Source organism: Prunus persica, unplaced genomic scaffold (genome assembly GCF_000346465.2).
Source record: "Prunus persica cultivar Lovell unplaced genomic scaffold, Prunus_persica_NCBIv2 scaffold_33, whole genome shotgun sequence".
NCBI classification, from domain to species: Eukaryota; Viridiplantae; Streptophyta; class Magnoliopsida; order Rosales; family Rosaceae; genus Prunus; species Prunus persica.
This window is the reverse complement of record NW_018027162.1, coordinates 184-17159: the sequence shown is the minus strand read 5'-3', so window position 1 is coordinate 17159 and position 16976 is coordinate 184. Positions and strand designations below refer to the sequence as shown.

General features: G+C 39.5%; 2 protein-coding genes and 1 long non-coding RNA gene across 3 annotated transcripts; all 3 read left to right on the top strand.

Annotated features, from left to right (window-relative positions):
* Window positions 1-766: 766 nt before the first annotated feature.
* Window positions 767-3557, top strand: LOC18778133 (L-type lectin-domain containing receptor kinase IX.1). Its single transcript, XM_020553926.1, has 2 exons — window positions 767-804; window positions 1394-3557. Exons 1-2 carry the CDS (start codon window positions 767-769, stop codon window positions 3501-3503), a joined length of 2148 nt encoding a protein of 715 aa, XP_020409515.1. The 3' UTR covers window positions 3504-3557.
* Window positions 3558-4158: 601 nt separating this feature from the next.
* On the top strand, window positions 4159-6680 carry LOC109946385. Its single transcript, XR_002269535.1, has 3 exons — window positions 4159-4397; window positions 5288-5351; window positions 6439-6680. It is a non-coding gene; the product is annotated as an uncharacterized LOC109946385 (long non-coding RNA).
* Window positions 6681-14045: 7365 nt separating this feature from the next.
* On the top strand, window positions 14046-16441 carry LOC18778131 (L-type lectin-domain containing receptor kinase IX.1). The gene has a single exon (XM_007211267.2). It carries the CDS (start codon window positions 14208-14210, stop codon window positions 16275-16277), a length of 2070 nt encoding a protein of 689 aa, XP_007211329.1. The 5' UTR covers window positions 14046-14207; the 3' UTR covers window positions 16278-16441.
* Window positions 16442-16976: the final 535 nt, after the last annotated feature.

The window sequence follows — 16976 nt, the reverse complement described above, 5'->3', positions numbered from 1 at the left end:
TCTGACAGCGATTATTTTCACAGCACATCAATTGCAAACTGGCCCCAGTTTGGCATTGTTTATTTGGGGTGATAAGTGATTTTTTTTAAATTTTGGGAAGCCCAGCCTGTTTGATAAACTATGAGAAAATCACTTATTGTTAAAACTTGCTGTGAGAGAAAGCTATAAGAGAAAGCAGCTAATGAGGTGCTTTCATTTTTTGATTATGCGTGAATCAATTTCGAAGAGGCACTGGGTTTAATGATTATACGGCAATCATTTTCTGATTATGCGGGAATAACACTTTTAACAAAAAGTTTACCAAACGCCAAATTACTTTCTCTCACAGCTGATTTCTTTCACAGCAAATCTGACAGTGATTATTTTTACAGCACAGCAGGCCAGTTTGGCATTGCTTGTTTGGGGTGATAAGTGATTTTTCAAAAATTTTGGGAAGCCCAGCCCGTTTGGTAAACTATGAGAAAATCACTTATTGTTAAAAATTGCTATGAGAGAAAGCTATAAGGGAAAGCAGCTAATAAGGTGTTTTCATTTTCTGATTAGGTAGAAATCAGTTTCGAATTGGCGCTGAGTTTAATGATTATGCGGCAATCATTTTCTGATTATGTAGGAATCAATACCAACAACACTTTTAACAAAAAGTTTACCAAACGCCAAACTGCTTTATCTCACAGCAAATTTGGCAGCGATTATTTTCACAGCACAGCAATGCCAAACTGGCCCTTAGCCTACTCTGGTCTGTGTCTAATAATTTTTCAGCCACAAAATGACCGTGGCTTATGTATTTGATGCCATAGATGCACAGTAATTGTGACTATTAAACCAGTAGTGAGTCGTTACATGTCTCATTCATAAATCAAGTTGGATTCATTCATTCATGTCTCTACGTAATGTCATGTTTTTTCTCTTCTTCTGGTTCATGCATAAATACATTGAGAAACTACTAAGAATAGTCTTCTTCAATCTATTCCCATTTGCAAGCAAAGGAAAATCAAGCAGAACACCAGCTTACTAAAAAAGAAAAGAAAAGTTGAAAGCTACTGAAGTCTTGAAAGAAGTAGGTCCATGTTGAATGAAAGTGATACTTGTGGAATTCTATTATGATCCTTTGCATTCTTTTTCTTCAAAGAAACATGGGCGTAGGTGAGATTTGAAGAATAGAAAAAAGATATCCCCGTGGTCCTCCTCTCCTTCCTCGCTGCTTCCAGTCTTGGAAAAGTGCTTCATGGACTCAAGAATATTCTCAAGTCTTTCATTCAGCAACCAAAATTTTTCGATTTCAATTCCAAAAACCGGCCACATCACTCGCATCACAATGAAGGTTCGATTTCAATTCCAAAACTAATTATCTCTATATTTTAGATGACAAACATTTGTGCACGTTAATTATTAGTACCATACTCTCTCTTCTCTCTTCTCTTTTCTCTTCCAAAATGGTCGCAAAGTACTCAACAAAGCTTCACTTTCTTCTTCTTCTTCTTCTTCTGTTAACCCGTTCTGCAACTCCATTAAACTTCAGTTTCTCCAGCTTCAGTGGCAGTTATTACCCCACCATATCCACAAAAGGGGATGCTTTTTTCGAGGGCGGATTCCTCCGCCTCACCAAAAGCGGGGAAGACCAGCCAAAGAACGGCAGCGCCGGCCGAGCCACCTACAGCCAACCCTTCCTCCTCCACGAAAAGGCCACCGGAAAACTCGCGGACTTCACCACTAGTTTCAACTTCGCCATTGACTCGCTCAAAGAATCCACCTACGGCGACGGCCTCGCCTTCTTCATAGCCCCAAGCGGGTCCTTCCTCCTCAACGACACAGAACCAGCAGGTGGTAACAATCTCGGCCTCCCCGTCAACTTCGCCTCTCCAAACGACACCGCTTTCGTGGCGGTGGAGTTTGACATCTACGCGTATTCAACGACCGACCCCCCGTACGATCACGTGGGCACCGACGTCAACTCTCTCAACTCTACCATTTTCAGACGTTGGAAAGGAGGTATTATGGAAGGAAAAACAAATAATGCTACCATTAGTTACAATTCCACTTCAAAAAACCTGAGTGTTGCCTTCACTACTTTTGCACCTGATTCGAATGTTACACAAGAGATGGCACATTTTTCTGACATTATTGATCTGAAACAGTACTTGCCCGACTTGGTCGTTGTCGGGTTCTCTGCTTCAACCGGTAACTATATTTCTCTGAATAAGATCATCTCATGGAATTTCAGTTCAACTTCACTAGGTGATCGTGATACTAATTCTAACCGCAAGTCAGGAAATAAGAGTATAGGACTAGCAGTTGGGTTGGGGATTGGTGGCTGTGCTGTGTTGGTCGGTGGGTTGGGTTGGTTCATCATGTGGAAGAAGAGGGAAAGAGCTGGGGAAAGTAGTGATGAAGATCATCCTATGGTTCATGAATTGATTGATGACGAATTTGAAAAGGGGGCTGGCCCGAGGAAGTTTTCGTATAGCGAATTGGCTCGGGCCACGAGTAATTTTGAGGAGGGAGAAAAGCTTGGGGAGGGAGGATTCGGTGGGGTTTATAAAGGTTTTATACCAGACTTGAACTTATATGTTGCTGTTAAGAGAATCTCGAGTAGTTCTAAACAAGGACCGAAGGAGTATGCATCCGAAGTAAAGATCATCAGTCGACTTAGGCATCGCAATCTTGTGCAACTGATTGGCTGGTGCCACGAAAGAAAATTCTTACTTGTGTACGAGTTCATGCCGAATGGGAGCTTAGATTCTCATTTGTTTAAAGAACAAAGCTTGTTAACTTGGGAGGCAAGATACAAAATTGCTCAAGGTTTGGCCTCTGGGTTGTTCTATCTACATGAAGAGTGGGAGCAATGTGTGCTGCATAGGGATATTAAATCGAGCAATGTTATGTTAGATTCAAATTTCAACGCAAAACTTGGGGATTTTGGGTTAGCTAGACTTGTGGACCACGGAAAACAGTCGCAAACCACAATCTTGGCTGGAACCATGGGTTACATGGCTCCGGATTATCTCAACGCCGGAAAGGCTAGCAAAGAATCAGATGTCTACAGCTTCGGAGTTGTTGCTTTGGAAATAGCATGCGGGAGAAAACCCATCGATCCAAAGTTTGGAAGTATTCAAAGCAATATGGTTGAGTGGGTTTGGGAGCTTTACGGAGAAGATAGAGTCAATGAAGCAGCTGACCCAAAACTAAGTGGGGATTTTGATAAGAAACAAATGGAGTGCTTGATGATTGTTGGGTTGTGGTGTGCTCATCCAGACTACAACATGAGGCCTTCAATACAACAAGCAATTCAAGTGCTTAACTTCGAGGTACCGTTGCCGAATCTCCCATCAAAGATGCCGGTGGCCACCTATTTTGCTCCTCCGAAATCGGTCTCAATGTTGTTTAGAGATATTAGTGATTCTCAAGGAGGCCAAACTGAGTTGTCTTCAGGCCAAACTAACTCCTCACAGTTCAGCGCACCTTCTTCTACCACAAATTCTCATCCAAAAATTTCACTTGGGTAAGAAAGAAGCCTAACTAAATAATTTTGATTCTAAACTTTTAGAATTTTTGTAATTCCACTGTTTTGTCCTCTATAAGATTATGCATTTCACTCTTTGTTTTGATAATATACAAATTCAATGTAATGTTGTATCAATTTAGTTATACACTAAGAAATGATATATTTCTATACACGTTTATATTTTAAAACCAGACCGGACGCGCTGAAAGACCTCACCTACTCAACTTTCTTCACATTTGATTGACATCTATTGATATGATGTGTACAATCATCATCGTAACTTTATGAACGAACGCGTTAAGCAAAATTGTCAAAACTTTTTACGATCTTAATAATTCTCGGATTTGCGGGGGCCTCTGTGTAATACCCCGATTCCAAATTTAATTCCTATTTTAAATTATTTAAGTGAATTTACGGATTTACCCTTAGGGTAGGGGTAAATTGGTCATTTTCTTGCCCGGAAAGTGTTTGGGGCAGTAACTGGTATTTTTGGGAAGGGGTACTGAGACGAATTCGTAGACACACGGTAGGCTTAATTCGGAGTTGTAACGAAAAAGTTACGGGCAAAACATCGACAATGGCAAAACCGTAAATATTTTGAAGTTTGGGTTTAAAATATATATATATATATATATCTCTCTCTCCCGCGAGCAGCCCTTCCCTCCCTTTTTTCTGCACAGCTGGTGGCTCCAAGAGCCACCACAGCCGCCATCGGCCACCGTTTGGGGTGGTACCGGTCCCAAAAGAACCGCCAGCTCCTCCTCCTTCCATCCCGCTCCATCCCCGACCTCGGCAGCTGCTGGTGTCGTCGGAATTTGCAGAAAAACGAGCTGGTTTTCACAGATTTTCAAACCGCTCGTTCTCCCTCATTTCTTCTCCAAATTTGACGAGTAAGGTATGGATTTCTATCTATTTTCCATGCTCTAGCTGATGGTTGGATAGGATTTCGTTAATTTTGAGCCTAGGATAGTCGATCTTCGATTTGAAATTCTGCCAATTTTGGGAGTTTGTTTTCGGCCACTTCCAGTCACTTTTTGGGGTAGGCCTAAGAACAAAAGTGACTCCAAATAGGGTTTTGTACCTAGGGTAGGAATCTTGAGCCGAGATGTTGAGTTTTTCCGGTGAAGCTTTATCGCTTTAGACACCCGTGCGCTGCCAGCGCGTGTGCGGCGCGTGGGCACTGTAGCAGAGGGGCATTATTGTCCCAATGCAATCTCCTGGTTGTCACAAGCACGTAGGATTTTGCGGATCTCAATTCGGACATCGTTTGACTATCGAACGGATTATCGCATATTGTGCGTTATCCGGGTTCGATAGGTTCCGACCGTTAGATCCTTTCCGAATTAAAATATGTTGTTCTAGGTATTCCTAGGATCATATAGGAATTCGCGGATCGTGAATCAGAACCTCGGATGTTCCAATTCAATAACTTAAAGTTTATGTTTTTAATAACCGTCCGATCGTGCGATTGTAAGCGATCTAACCGTCCGTTTCGGACTAAACTTGCGAGACGGGTATCTTAGACCTTGTGAAACCTTTAGGAACTTTCGGATTGTAAAACAATGAGGTCGTGGGTCCCGTGGGCCCGATTGACCCAAATTGGGAAGTTTGACCGCTGGTTGACCGAGTGTCTCCCGAGGTTGTTCCATCGTCCAAATCGGGTAGTTGGACCTTAGAACGTCTCGTTCCTAGTATACTTACTAGAAACCTGGGAAATTAGGATATTTAATTTAAAGTACTCGTTCCAAACGTTTCGTATTAATCTCGTATACTATTCTGAATTAGGTACTCCGACCACGCATACGCAGCAGGCGGGACCCCCTCAGGGTCAAGCAGCGTGGGACTACTTGTGAGTGGACTTTGTTTTCAAATCTTATGCATGGTTTTATTGATGAAAGATTTATGCATAATGTTTTAAATGATTTAACGAATATATTATATTCATGAGTTGAATTTGATGTTTGTATAGTGCTTTGGCATAGTTGGGTATTGAAAGTATATTTTATATGGATTTTGGGAAATATTATGCATGATGTTTTAAATGGTATTTTGGATATATTATTTATGAAATTGTTGAAAGTGATATTTTTATGAGGCATTGAAAATATATTTTGGATTTTGACGTATTTGAGTATCTTGAGTATGAATATATAGATTTTGGGGATTTCTATATATATTTGGCTATGTGTGAGGTACTTGGGTTGTTGAGATGAGATTGTGGAAAGTAGTGAGTATAGAATGTAAGTTTGGTGTGCTGTAAGCACTACCCTATGTACCTCCCCGGATGTGGAACTTGGATACGGAGACTTGAGATACTTGGAATTGTCGGAACCCGGGGCATCCTTAACGGGGTGTTGCTGTAGACCCTTAATTGGGTAGTCTGCGCGCGTAGGACTGATCACAGACGTACGGGTTTTGAGGTTATCGACGGTACGTTCTGGCTGAGAGTTGGTCCCCCAGTTGGACTGCTCGTTCCCTAGTCACATGGTGGATTGAGGACTCATCACGAGGACTCTGCCAGGGTGACTAGTCAAATAATCCCCCGGTTGGATTGTTTTCCCGGTACAACTAGGTGATGGTCATATTTATATTATATATATATCTCTTATATTATATATTTATATCTATTCATTCATTCTTGTTTCTCGGTGTGGATACTTCCTTGCCGGTCGTGCCAATGGGTACGCTTTCGAGAGTTTGGTTGTGGGATTTATAAGTTTTTGGATGGTGGGTTTTGTAAAGCGTTTTTTTTGGGTTTCGGACTTGGCATCTGGTATTGATTTGTTTTGATATATATTATATATATAGATATACTTGAGTATGACGGCTTTGAGATGCATGGGATTTCTTGCATGGTTTTCAAAACGGTGGGGTTATATTACGTTGGATTACACTGAACTGAATTTATTTTTGTCCACTCACAATTTTCTGTTTAGCGCCCCCCGGCCAGTAGTTGACTGAGCTCCGCAGCAGAACCGGATCGTGCGCTTCCGAGCCTTAAGTCATCGTAGGACTCTTTCTTCATGTTATTTCCTTTGTACTCTGTTTTGTTGAAATTGAAGTCCTTAGACATGCTCTGTTATTGCCCCTGTTAGGGTTGAATTGTGAGGCCGGAGGCCATTTTGTTGTAAACTGTTTATTCGCTTTAAAGCATGCTGCTGGTTGGGATTATTCTGTATTTTTATGCAGGTTGGATTTTATTGGTTTGTTCTTTTTACAAGGGAGACTCTGCCAAAATTTTGGTAGAGAATCTCGGTTTCTAGTAAGGGGGCCCGGCATCGGGGTGATGCCGGAACAAAGACGGGGACCGCTCCGGTCTCTGGGGAAATTCCAGAGCGGGCCCTATCATATGTGTGTTGACATGTCTCTCTTGCTCTGTTTGCTCGTGACTTATTAGGAAACGAGACATTAGGACCCCCGTTTCATTTTCACAAATCCCACTCATCCAACTGCCAATTACGTTTTGTCATAAAAAAAGAAAAGGAAAAAAATCAATAAACACAAAACGTGTGGGCTTCATTTGGTGTGGGCTTCACTAGTTAATCACTTCAAATTTAGGTTGGCCACTATATAATATATACCCTAAATAATTAACAATATCAATAAATAGGATCAAATTTGAAGACAACTGAGTGGAAGTGAAATATTCACAAACGCATCATGTTAGATGCCATACATAGAGAAGTCGCACAGTCCGCACATTAGTTTTTACTTTTTAGATTTCTTCCTCTGTGAGGCTCTGTGAAGTCGCACAGTCTGCACATCCTCGGCATTGAATATTTTGTTAGTCATATATAGCTACAAACTTGTAGTATTGATGGGTCTAATCCCATTTTTTATTTTTTATTTTTTATTTAGTATAAATAATAGTCTAAAAACTACAAGGTAGGGAGATTTCTCACACACACACACACAACTATAATGCCCCGAAGATTCGAACTTGAAACCTCTAGTCTGCAAGTTGATGCATTTCCACTGAGCTAGACCTCTATTCCAATTTTCTTAGTTGATATTCTTTGAGTTTGACCAGATCATATATATTTTGGCATTTTTGTGTGAGGAAAGACATCTTGATATGAACATATGACAATGCCAATGGGATCTAGCCGAGTGAAAAAGTGCTTTGACTTGTAGACCAGAGGTCTCACGTTTGAATCCTCACAACATCATAAGAGGGTGTATGTGTGAGAAATCCTCCCTCCCCTCTTGTTTAGACTATTGCTTATACTAAAAAAAAAAAAAAAAAAGAAAAGATGACAATAGATTTAAGAACCAAAAAGAAAAACAAAATTATGAGTTGCTACTTTACATGCACTACTATTATTAGGCAAACCTAGCACATTTCTTAAATTAAGTGTTTCATTTAATGTACACTATCACTTTTCTTGTTTTATTTCTTGTGATTGTGTTTAAATTAAGTGTTCTTAACATATTCAAACTAGATTTGCTTATAAACTATCAAGTTCTCGTGAGAACGACCTCGTATTTACAAATCTATACTCTAATAGATTCGTACTCTTGCGAGTATTTTTAATTACATAGTTAGGGTATTAATTTACGCATGTTATCAATGTAACATTGCTACTTTACATGCACTACTATTATTAGGCAAACCTAGCACATTTCTTAACTAGTACCTTATGAATTGTAAAGAAACTTGTAGCTCAAATAGTTAAAAGTTCTAAAAACGTTTTTTGACAACTGAAAACGTTTGGTTTGAAAATCTTATAAGTATTTTTAGGTGATGGAATTTGATATCTATAATGATATAAAGAGTCATACATTGGGGACCCTAGTTTCCAACATGTGGTATTGACATCAACTCTCTCAAGTCTATTACCAATAGTACATGGGATGGTGGTATTATGAATGGACAAGAAAATGGTGCTACCATTAGTTATAATTCTACCTCGCAAACTCTTCTGGTTGCCTTCACTGCCATTCTAAATGGTACCCAAGTGAGTAGTTATCTAAATCAGAGAGTTTATTAGAGCTACTTGCCGGATAGGGTTATTGTTGGGTTCTCTGCTGCCACGGGTGCTAAATTTGTTGTGCATATGATCACCTCTTGGAATTTTAACTCTTCTCCAGATGATGACAATGGAACGAGCGGAGTGAACTCGGTAGTTCCTCTGCCAAGCACTAGTTCTTAACAAGGACAACGAGCGGTTGCATTGGGTGTTGGTGGATGCATTGCCTTGGTTGGAGCTTTATGCTTTGTTTGCTTCATCTTGGGGTGGAACAAGCGGAAAACAGCAGGAGAAAGTGAGGACTATCCCTGCTGAATGATTCCATTGACTTATTTGAAAAGTGAACATGCCCCAGGAAGTTTTCCTACACGGAGTTGGCTCATGCAACGAGAAATTTTGAGGAGGGAGAAAAGCTCGGAGAGGGAGGGTTTGGTGCGGTTTATAGACGCTTCTTAAAAGGCTTGAACTCATATGTCGCTATTATATCCTCACACAATTTAGGAATTCATCTTTTTTACTCATTATATCCTCACACAATTTTCAAAATTTCAAATATGCCATCTACTTTAACCCAAAATTGAGGACATTTTAGTAATTAATACCACTCATACCTCAATTCCATATGGTTTAGTAAACAACTTCAATAAGAATTCGGAATCTAACTCCTCTCAATCCATATGGTTTAGTAAACAACTTAATTAGGAATCCGGAATCTAAATCTCCTCAATCCAATTCCTCTTGAATTCAATTCCTCCTCAATTCAATTTCTCCTAATCCAATTACAGATTAGTAAACATGCCATTAATGGTTTGAAGGCGGGCCTTAAGTTGAAGGAGGTGTGAACGAGTGAGAGCAGCAAAACGTTTCTCTAGATTGAGCCACAAATCAGGAGATGAGGTTGCACCAATTGTGTAAGGAAGCACACTGTCAGAAAGGGCAGAATTTATCCATATTTTGAAGGTGAGGTCCTTCTTTGTCCAGTGGGTAAAAGCAGGGTTAGGAGTAAGAGTGTTATCTGGAGAAGAAATAAATTGAGATGGGTATGGTTCAGTCCCATCAATGATGCCTAACATATCATAGGTTTGAAGCACAGGAAGGAAGAGATTTTTCCATAAGAGATAATTGTCTCTTGTGAGCTTAAGAGGGAGGGGATTAGCAACGTGTTGGGCCTGTATACGAGGAGTATATGTGTGTAAAACGAAGTCTGAAATGGTGGGTCGTAATCAGAAAATGGGTTTAAAAATACAGAAGATCAGAGAATGCCATGTGAAGAAAGAGAGCCGAGCTCCGTTTGGTGACTCAGGGCTCTGATACCATGAAAGATATTCAAACTTTTGTATGAAAGAATGCTTTTATGAAGCTTTTACAGAGAGTAATGTTTGGACAGAATACAAGAATGGCCTGACTTGCTTTTTTTTAATTTTTTTTTAATGGTAAGGGCTGTAATTTATACACACACAAATAGAAAGACCTAGAAACCCTAGGGTATATAATAAATGTATATACAAGACATATTCGCTACAGCTGCCTCTTGGCTGTACATGGTGACTCAGCGTCAATCGGTAAAATAGAGCCGTTAGGTTTTTGTCCAGAAGGTGCTTAAGTTGCCCTTGCATTTCCTTGGGTGTGTTGAGAGGTTGTAGAGGTGGCCAAGGTGTTTTGATGTTGTGCATTATTAATTAGTACCCTACTCTCTCTTCTCTCTTCTCTTCAAAGCCCAAGTCCATTCCATGAGTTGGGCTTGAAAAAACCCATCGAGTCGAGCTTAAATGGGCCTACTTTATTATGTCTTTTTTCTTTATATGATTTTTTTTGTCAATTCTTTATTTTTATTTATTTATGTTTTGGTGTGTTTCTCTGTTTTCATTTTTTTCCGTCATAATTCTTTATTTACATTTGTCTATATGTTTATGTCTCCATTTTTTTCTTTGTTCATAACTTCATAGTTTTTTTTTTTCCATAAATATAAAGATATAGTTATACAACCGCTATATTAATACACTCATATTTTATCCCATACTTCATTTTTTTTTTTTAAAAGTTATTACAATGATAATAGATAATGATTTTCACCATCTTTCATTTGACTTGAGTTTTTATTTATATGTATGTGAGCCCATGGGCTAACCTTTTATAGACCAGCTGTGCTTGTTTAGGCTCAAATGGGCCTGATCAATGGGCGGGACCAACTTTAGACCTTAAATCCAAACCCGACCCACTCAACAACGAACCAAGTCGGACTTTTTCTCAATAAATCGGGCGAGCCCTCATCCACCCATGGCCTCTGATGATCCCTAACATTAAGCACCCGTCCACTTGGAAACAATAAACGAAGTTTCTTTCACACATGTTGTGGTACACATGTGTCACCAACCAATTAGACTCCTCCCATAAAATAATGCCAAAACCACCCTAAACATATTTGAGTCAAGGGTTATGCTAGGGAGACTAAGAGGTCAGATACCAAATTGTGTACCAACTCTCTAATAGAGGTGGAGTCCACCAATACAATGGGTCCCACACTCTATTAGAGAGTTGGTACACAAGTTGGTATCTAAAGTTGGTCTCCCTAGCATTTTCCTTGAGTCAAACATCTCGGCATTTCCTCCTTAATTTGCTCCACTTTCTCTTCCACACCAATATTCAAAGCTTTCCCACGTGGATTTGCTGCATGTTTCCTCTTTCCTTTGTCCAATTGTTAATAGATAACTCTATCAACATTAATTTGGGCCATTATACAACACTTCTTTGATCCATTCCCATTTGCGAGCAAAGGGAAATCAAGCAGAACACCAGCTACCCTACAGCGGTGGACGACATTAATATGTGCGCGTTTTACGTGGGATAATAGTCATATAGTTCATACAGCGTGGTAAACGACACATAAAATATAGTACAAGTGCAGAATCCAGAGTTGACGTGAACAAGAACAAGCCAGCCCTCCATTGAAATTCAAAGGCTGAGCTTTTCTGCTATAAAATTATATTGCGCCGCTTTCAAGCACATGGCCATGAATCATGATCACCAACGTCCCTATCTCCTTTATTCCTTAACATAGCAAAATTTAACAATTATTTTTATTTTTATTTTTATTTAATTGGTAATTGGAAAAATTGTTATTTAACTTGTTTATATATATAGTTTGTTTGTGTTCACCGTTGTGTTTTTACTCCTGTGATAGAAGGGCAAAGTTCCCCATTGACTTGAAAACCATCGACTGGTCAACAAGCCAACTTTCTTTGGTGTGCAAGCGTGCCACTGTTAGCAATGAAAAATCATAGCAAACTTCTTTGAAACAGATAACTTGTGTCCCAAGTTACTGATTTTGGTGAACAAGCGATTGTGAATTTGGGTGACGAATATCTCCTAAGTAAGTTCTTTTCTTGCCTTAGACTAGTGAGGACTTTATAATTTATCACAATATAAAATTAGTAGTTCTGACCAGAACAGATGATAATAAAGTGGACTGTTTTAGGCAGAACTGCCTTTTACAAAATTAAAAAGGGAATAATCAACTCTAGAAAGACAAAAAGATGGCAGGAATCCCATTTCTGCCTGGGTAGAAACTTCTGATCCGGGCTGGACTGAGTATATTTATGCTGGACTGAGCTGTTAACAACTTCAACTGCTTAGCTTTTAGCTGTAAATCGATACCAAAGTTCAATTTTGACAGAGTTTTAATCTACTTCAAGCCTTGGGTGGCTTTTGAGCGGGCAGAACTGAGGCTTCTTTAGTCTGAAAGGGCAGAAGTGGCTGGACTTGAGGACTTACCAAGCTAGAACTGCACTGTAAAATTTGTTAAGGTTTTCATATTTGTGAAAACTCAAACTCTGCTTGTCTTGACTTCTGCTGAATTAAATTTGTAACGAGAGAAGTCTCGTTTTGAATGACTTATTTCTCTAAGTCTGAACTTTGGAAGTTCTGATCTATGGCTGGCTTCTTTTGTGGCTCAAATGAGCTTTTGGTTGCTCCAGTTTGTTTGAAGGTTCTCAATGATCAAGTGATCATTTTGAGTTTTTTTTTGCCTTTGGTTGATTTTTGATTGTTTGACTGATTTGTTGAAAAATGAGTGTCCTTTCTCTGTTCACCCTCTCTTTATATTTATAAGAAATGTTATGGAGCAGGGTTTCTTTCTTTTAATAATGGGCGGCAAAATTCTCAAAAGATCTTTCATTTTTAAATACAAAGAAGAAGGGGTTTTTATCAATTCTGGCAGATAGGCTCTCAATAGTCAGCTCTTTTAAGACCAATCACTTCTCTGTTTTTTGGAAGAGAACCTAACCCCTCTTTAATTCCAACTGCCCCTTTGTGAGAGCTCAAACTGTGATGTTCAGTTTGCTTTTCCAGTTTTTTGAACAACTCCCTGTTTTCCTGCTTATCTTTTTTTGAGAACTTAGCATGCGTATCCTTGAAAGATGGTGCTTTTTTTTTTTGAAGTAGAAACAATTATTTCTGAATTTATAAAAGGATTTTGACCTTCTGGTGGCAGAGATTTCAAAGACGTCCCTTCTTTTGCCTGCCTCTATCAACTCTTTATCAACCCGGTTGAAATTGTTGACTTTCCTAAAAAAGATTCATGTGGGTCTGTTTCCTTTTGAGCTTCTTCTTCTCTTTTAATCATGCTTAAGCCCTTTTGATTTTTCTGGAGCCATAGGTTGCCTGCTTTTTTCTTTTTTGAGGTCTAAGTTTATTTGTAGAATCCAGACTGCTTGGGCCCTGTGATTTACCTTTGTTGTTTTTGGGCTTTTGAATTGGGTGTGCCAAATTAGGCCCAAACAGTTTGTCACTCAAGAAAAGGACATATGCCAAAGACAAGATAGTCATGCTAACAATATCTTACCGACTTTTTTTCTAATCTCAAAAGCTTTTCCCGGTTTTTGTTTGTAGCGATATTAACATGCAGATGACGTATAAATAATATAGATATTATGTTAACCATGTTGAAAGCCTCACAAACTCTAAACGACTAATGAAAGGAACTATAGCTCTCAGTACAATACTATATTTCTCTTCTCATACTCGATGTTAAAATATGTCTCATCTTCAAATCTTTGTGCATATATATGGTGTCCGTATAGGGCATCATTGTAAATAAGGAGAAAAGTAAGGACGGATATCATTGTAAACATGGAGGAAAGTAAGAATGAGTAGTATAAAATACATGATATCTGCATAGGAGAAAATTTGTATATATATTATATTTAAGTTTGTGGGATATACTAATTGAGATATTTAGTCATATACCCATTCTTAGCACTAATAATATAAATAAACCGTATTGAAGTCTCCAAAGAAGTGGGTCCAAGTTGAATGAAGTGATACTTGTGGAATTCTATTAGCGAGATGCACTGAATGAGTATTATGATCCTTTACGTTCTTTTTCTTCGAAGAAACATGAGTGTAGGTGAGATTTGAAGAATAGAAAAAAGATATCCCCGTGGTCCTCCTCTCCTTCCTCGCTGCTTCCAGTCTTGGAAAAGTGCTTCATGGACTCAACAAATCTCAAGTCTTTCATTCAGCAACCAAAATTTTTCGATTTCAATTCCAAAAACGTGCTTCACATGTTATATAAACGTTAGAAAATTTCATAAAAACCCGCCACATCACTCGCATCACAATGAAGGTTCGATTTCAATTCCAAAACTAATTATCTCTATATTTTAGATGACAAACATTTGTGCACGTTAATTATTAGTACCGTAATCTCTCTTCTCTCTTCTCTTTTATCTTCCAAAATGGTCGCAAAGTACTCAACAAAGCTTCACTTTCTTCTTCTTCTTCTTCTTCTGTTAACCCGTTCTGCAACTCCATTAAACTTCAGTTTCTCCAGCTTCAGTGGCAGTTATTACCCCACCATATCCACAAAAGGGGATGCTTTTTTCGAGGGCGGATTCCTCCGCCTCACCAAAAGCGGGGAAGACCAGCTAAAGAACGGCAGCGCCGGCCGAGCCACCTACAGCCAACCCTTCCTCCTCCACGAAAAGGCCACCGGAAAACTCGCGGACTTCACCACTAGTTTCAACTTCGCCCTTGACTCGCTCAAAGAATCCACCTACGGCGACGGCCTCGCCTTCTTCGTAGCCCCAAGCGGGTCCTTCCTCCTCAACGACACAGAACCAGCAGGTGGTAACAATCTCGGCCTCCCCGTCAACTTCGCATCTCCAAACGACACCGCTTTCGTGGCGGTGGAGTTTGACATCTACGCGTATTCAACGACCGACCCCCCGTACGATCACGTGGGCATCGACGTCAACTCTCTCAACTCTACCATTTTCAGACCTTGGAAAGGAGGTATTATGGAAGGAAAAACAAATAATGCTACCATTAGTTACAATTCCACTTCAAAAAACCTGAGTGTTGCCTTCACTACTTTTGCACCTGATTCGAATGTTACACAAGAGATGGCACATTTTTCTGACATTATGGATCTGAAACAGTACTTGCCCGACTTGGTCGTTGTCGGGTTCTCTGCTTCAACCGGTAACTATATTTCTCTGAATAAGATCATCTCATGGAATTTCAGTTCAACTTCACTAGGTGATCGTGATACTAATTCTAACCGCAAGTCAGGAAATAAGAGTATAGGACTAGCAGTTGGGTTGGGGATTGGTGGCTGTGCTGTGTTGGTCGGTGGGTTGGGTTGGTTCATCATGTGGAAGAAGAGGGAAAGAGCTGGGGAAAGTAGTGATGAAGATCATCCTATGGTTCATGAATTGATTGATGACGAATTTGAAAAGGGGGCTGGCCCGAGGAAGTTTTCGTATAGCGAATTGGCTCGGGCCACGAGTAATTTTGAGGAGGGAGAAAAGCTTGGGGAGGGAGGATTCGGTGGGGTTTATAAAGGTTTTATACCAGACTTGAACTCATATGTTGCTGTTAAGAGAATCTCGAGTAGTTCTAAACAAGGACCGAAGGAGTATGCATCCGAAGTAAAGATCATCAGTCGACTTAGGCATCGCAATCTTGTGCAACTGATTGGCTGGTGCCACGAAAGAAAATTCTTACTTGTGTACGAGTTCATGCCGAATGGGAGCTTAGATTCTCATTTGTTTAAAGAACAAAGCTTGTTAACTTGGGAGGCAAGATACAAAATTGCTCAAGGTTTGGCCTCTGGGTTGTTCTATCTACATGAAGAGTGGGAGCAATGTGTGCTGCATAGGGATATTAAATCGAGCAATGTTATGTTAGATTCAAATTTCAACGCAAAACTTGGGGATTTTGGGTTAGCTAGACTTGTGGACCACGGAAAACAGTCGCAAACCACAATCTTGGCTGGAACCATGGGTTACATGGCTCCGGATTATCTCAACACCGGAAAGGCTAGCAAAGAATCAGATGTCTACAGCTTCGGAGTTGTTGCTTTGGAAATAGCATGCGGGAGAAAACCCATCGATCCAAAGTTTGGAGGTATTCAAAGCAATATGGTTGAGTGGGTTTGGGAGCTTTACGGAGAAGATAGAGTCAATGAAGCAGCTGACCCAAAACTAAGTGGGGATTTTGATAAGAAACAAATGGAGTGCTTGATGATTGTTGGGTTGTGGTGTGCTCATCCAGACTACAACATGAGGCCTTCAATACAACAAGCAATTCAAGTGCTTAACTTCGAGGTACCGTTGCCGAATCTCCCATCAAAGATGCCGGTGGCCACCTATTTTGCTCCTCCGAAATCGGTCTCAATGTTGTTTAGAGATATTAGTGATTCTCAAGGAGGCCAAACTGAGTTGTCTTCAGGCCAAACTAACTCCTCACAGTTCAGCGCACCTTCTTCTACCACAAATTCTCATCCAAAAATTTCACTTGGGTAAGAAAGAAGCCTAACTAAATAATTTTGATTCTAAACTTTTAGAATTTTTGTAATTCCACTGTTTTGTCTTCTACAAGATTATGCATTTCACTCTTTGTTTTGATAATATACAAATTCAATGTAATGTTGTATCAATTTAGTTACACACTAAGAAATGATATATATATATATATATATCTATACACGTTTATATTTTAAAACCATCATATAAAGCAGTCCTACCCTGTATGTCTTTCTTAAAGACCGGACGCGCTGAAAAACCTCACCTACTCAACTTTCTTCACATTTGATTCACATCTATTGATATGATGTGTACAATCATCATCGTACCTTTATGAACGAATGCTTTAAGCAAAATCGTCAAAACTTTTTACGATATTAATAATTCTCGGATTTGCGGGGGTCTTTGTGTGTTGACATGTCTCTCTTGCTCTGTTTGCTCGTGACTTATTAGGAAACGAGACATTAGGACCCTCGTTTCATTTTCACAAATCCCACTCATCCAACTGCCAATTACGTTTTGTCATAAAAAAAGAAAAGGAAAAAAATCAATAAACACAAAACGTGTGGGCTTCATTTGGTGTGGGCTTCACTAGTTAATCACTTCAAATTTAGGTTGGCCACTATATAATATATACCCTAAATAATTAACAATATCAATAAATAGGATCAAATTTGAAGACAACTGAGTGGAAGTGAA

Excerpts from the sequence above, each read along its gene's own strand:
- LOC18778133 (XM_020553926.1), top strand. The coding sequence starts at position 767 with ATGACCGTGGCTTATGTATTTGATGCCATAGATGCACA. Across the intron at positions 805-1,393 it reads TTTGATGCCATAGATGCACA|TACCATACTCTCTCTTCTCT; the intron begins GTAATTGTGACT and ends GTTAATTATTAG.
- LOC18778131 (XM_007211267.2), top strand. The coding sequence starts at position 14,208 with ATGGTCGCAAAGTACTCAACAAAGCTTCACTTTCTTCTTCTTCTTCTT.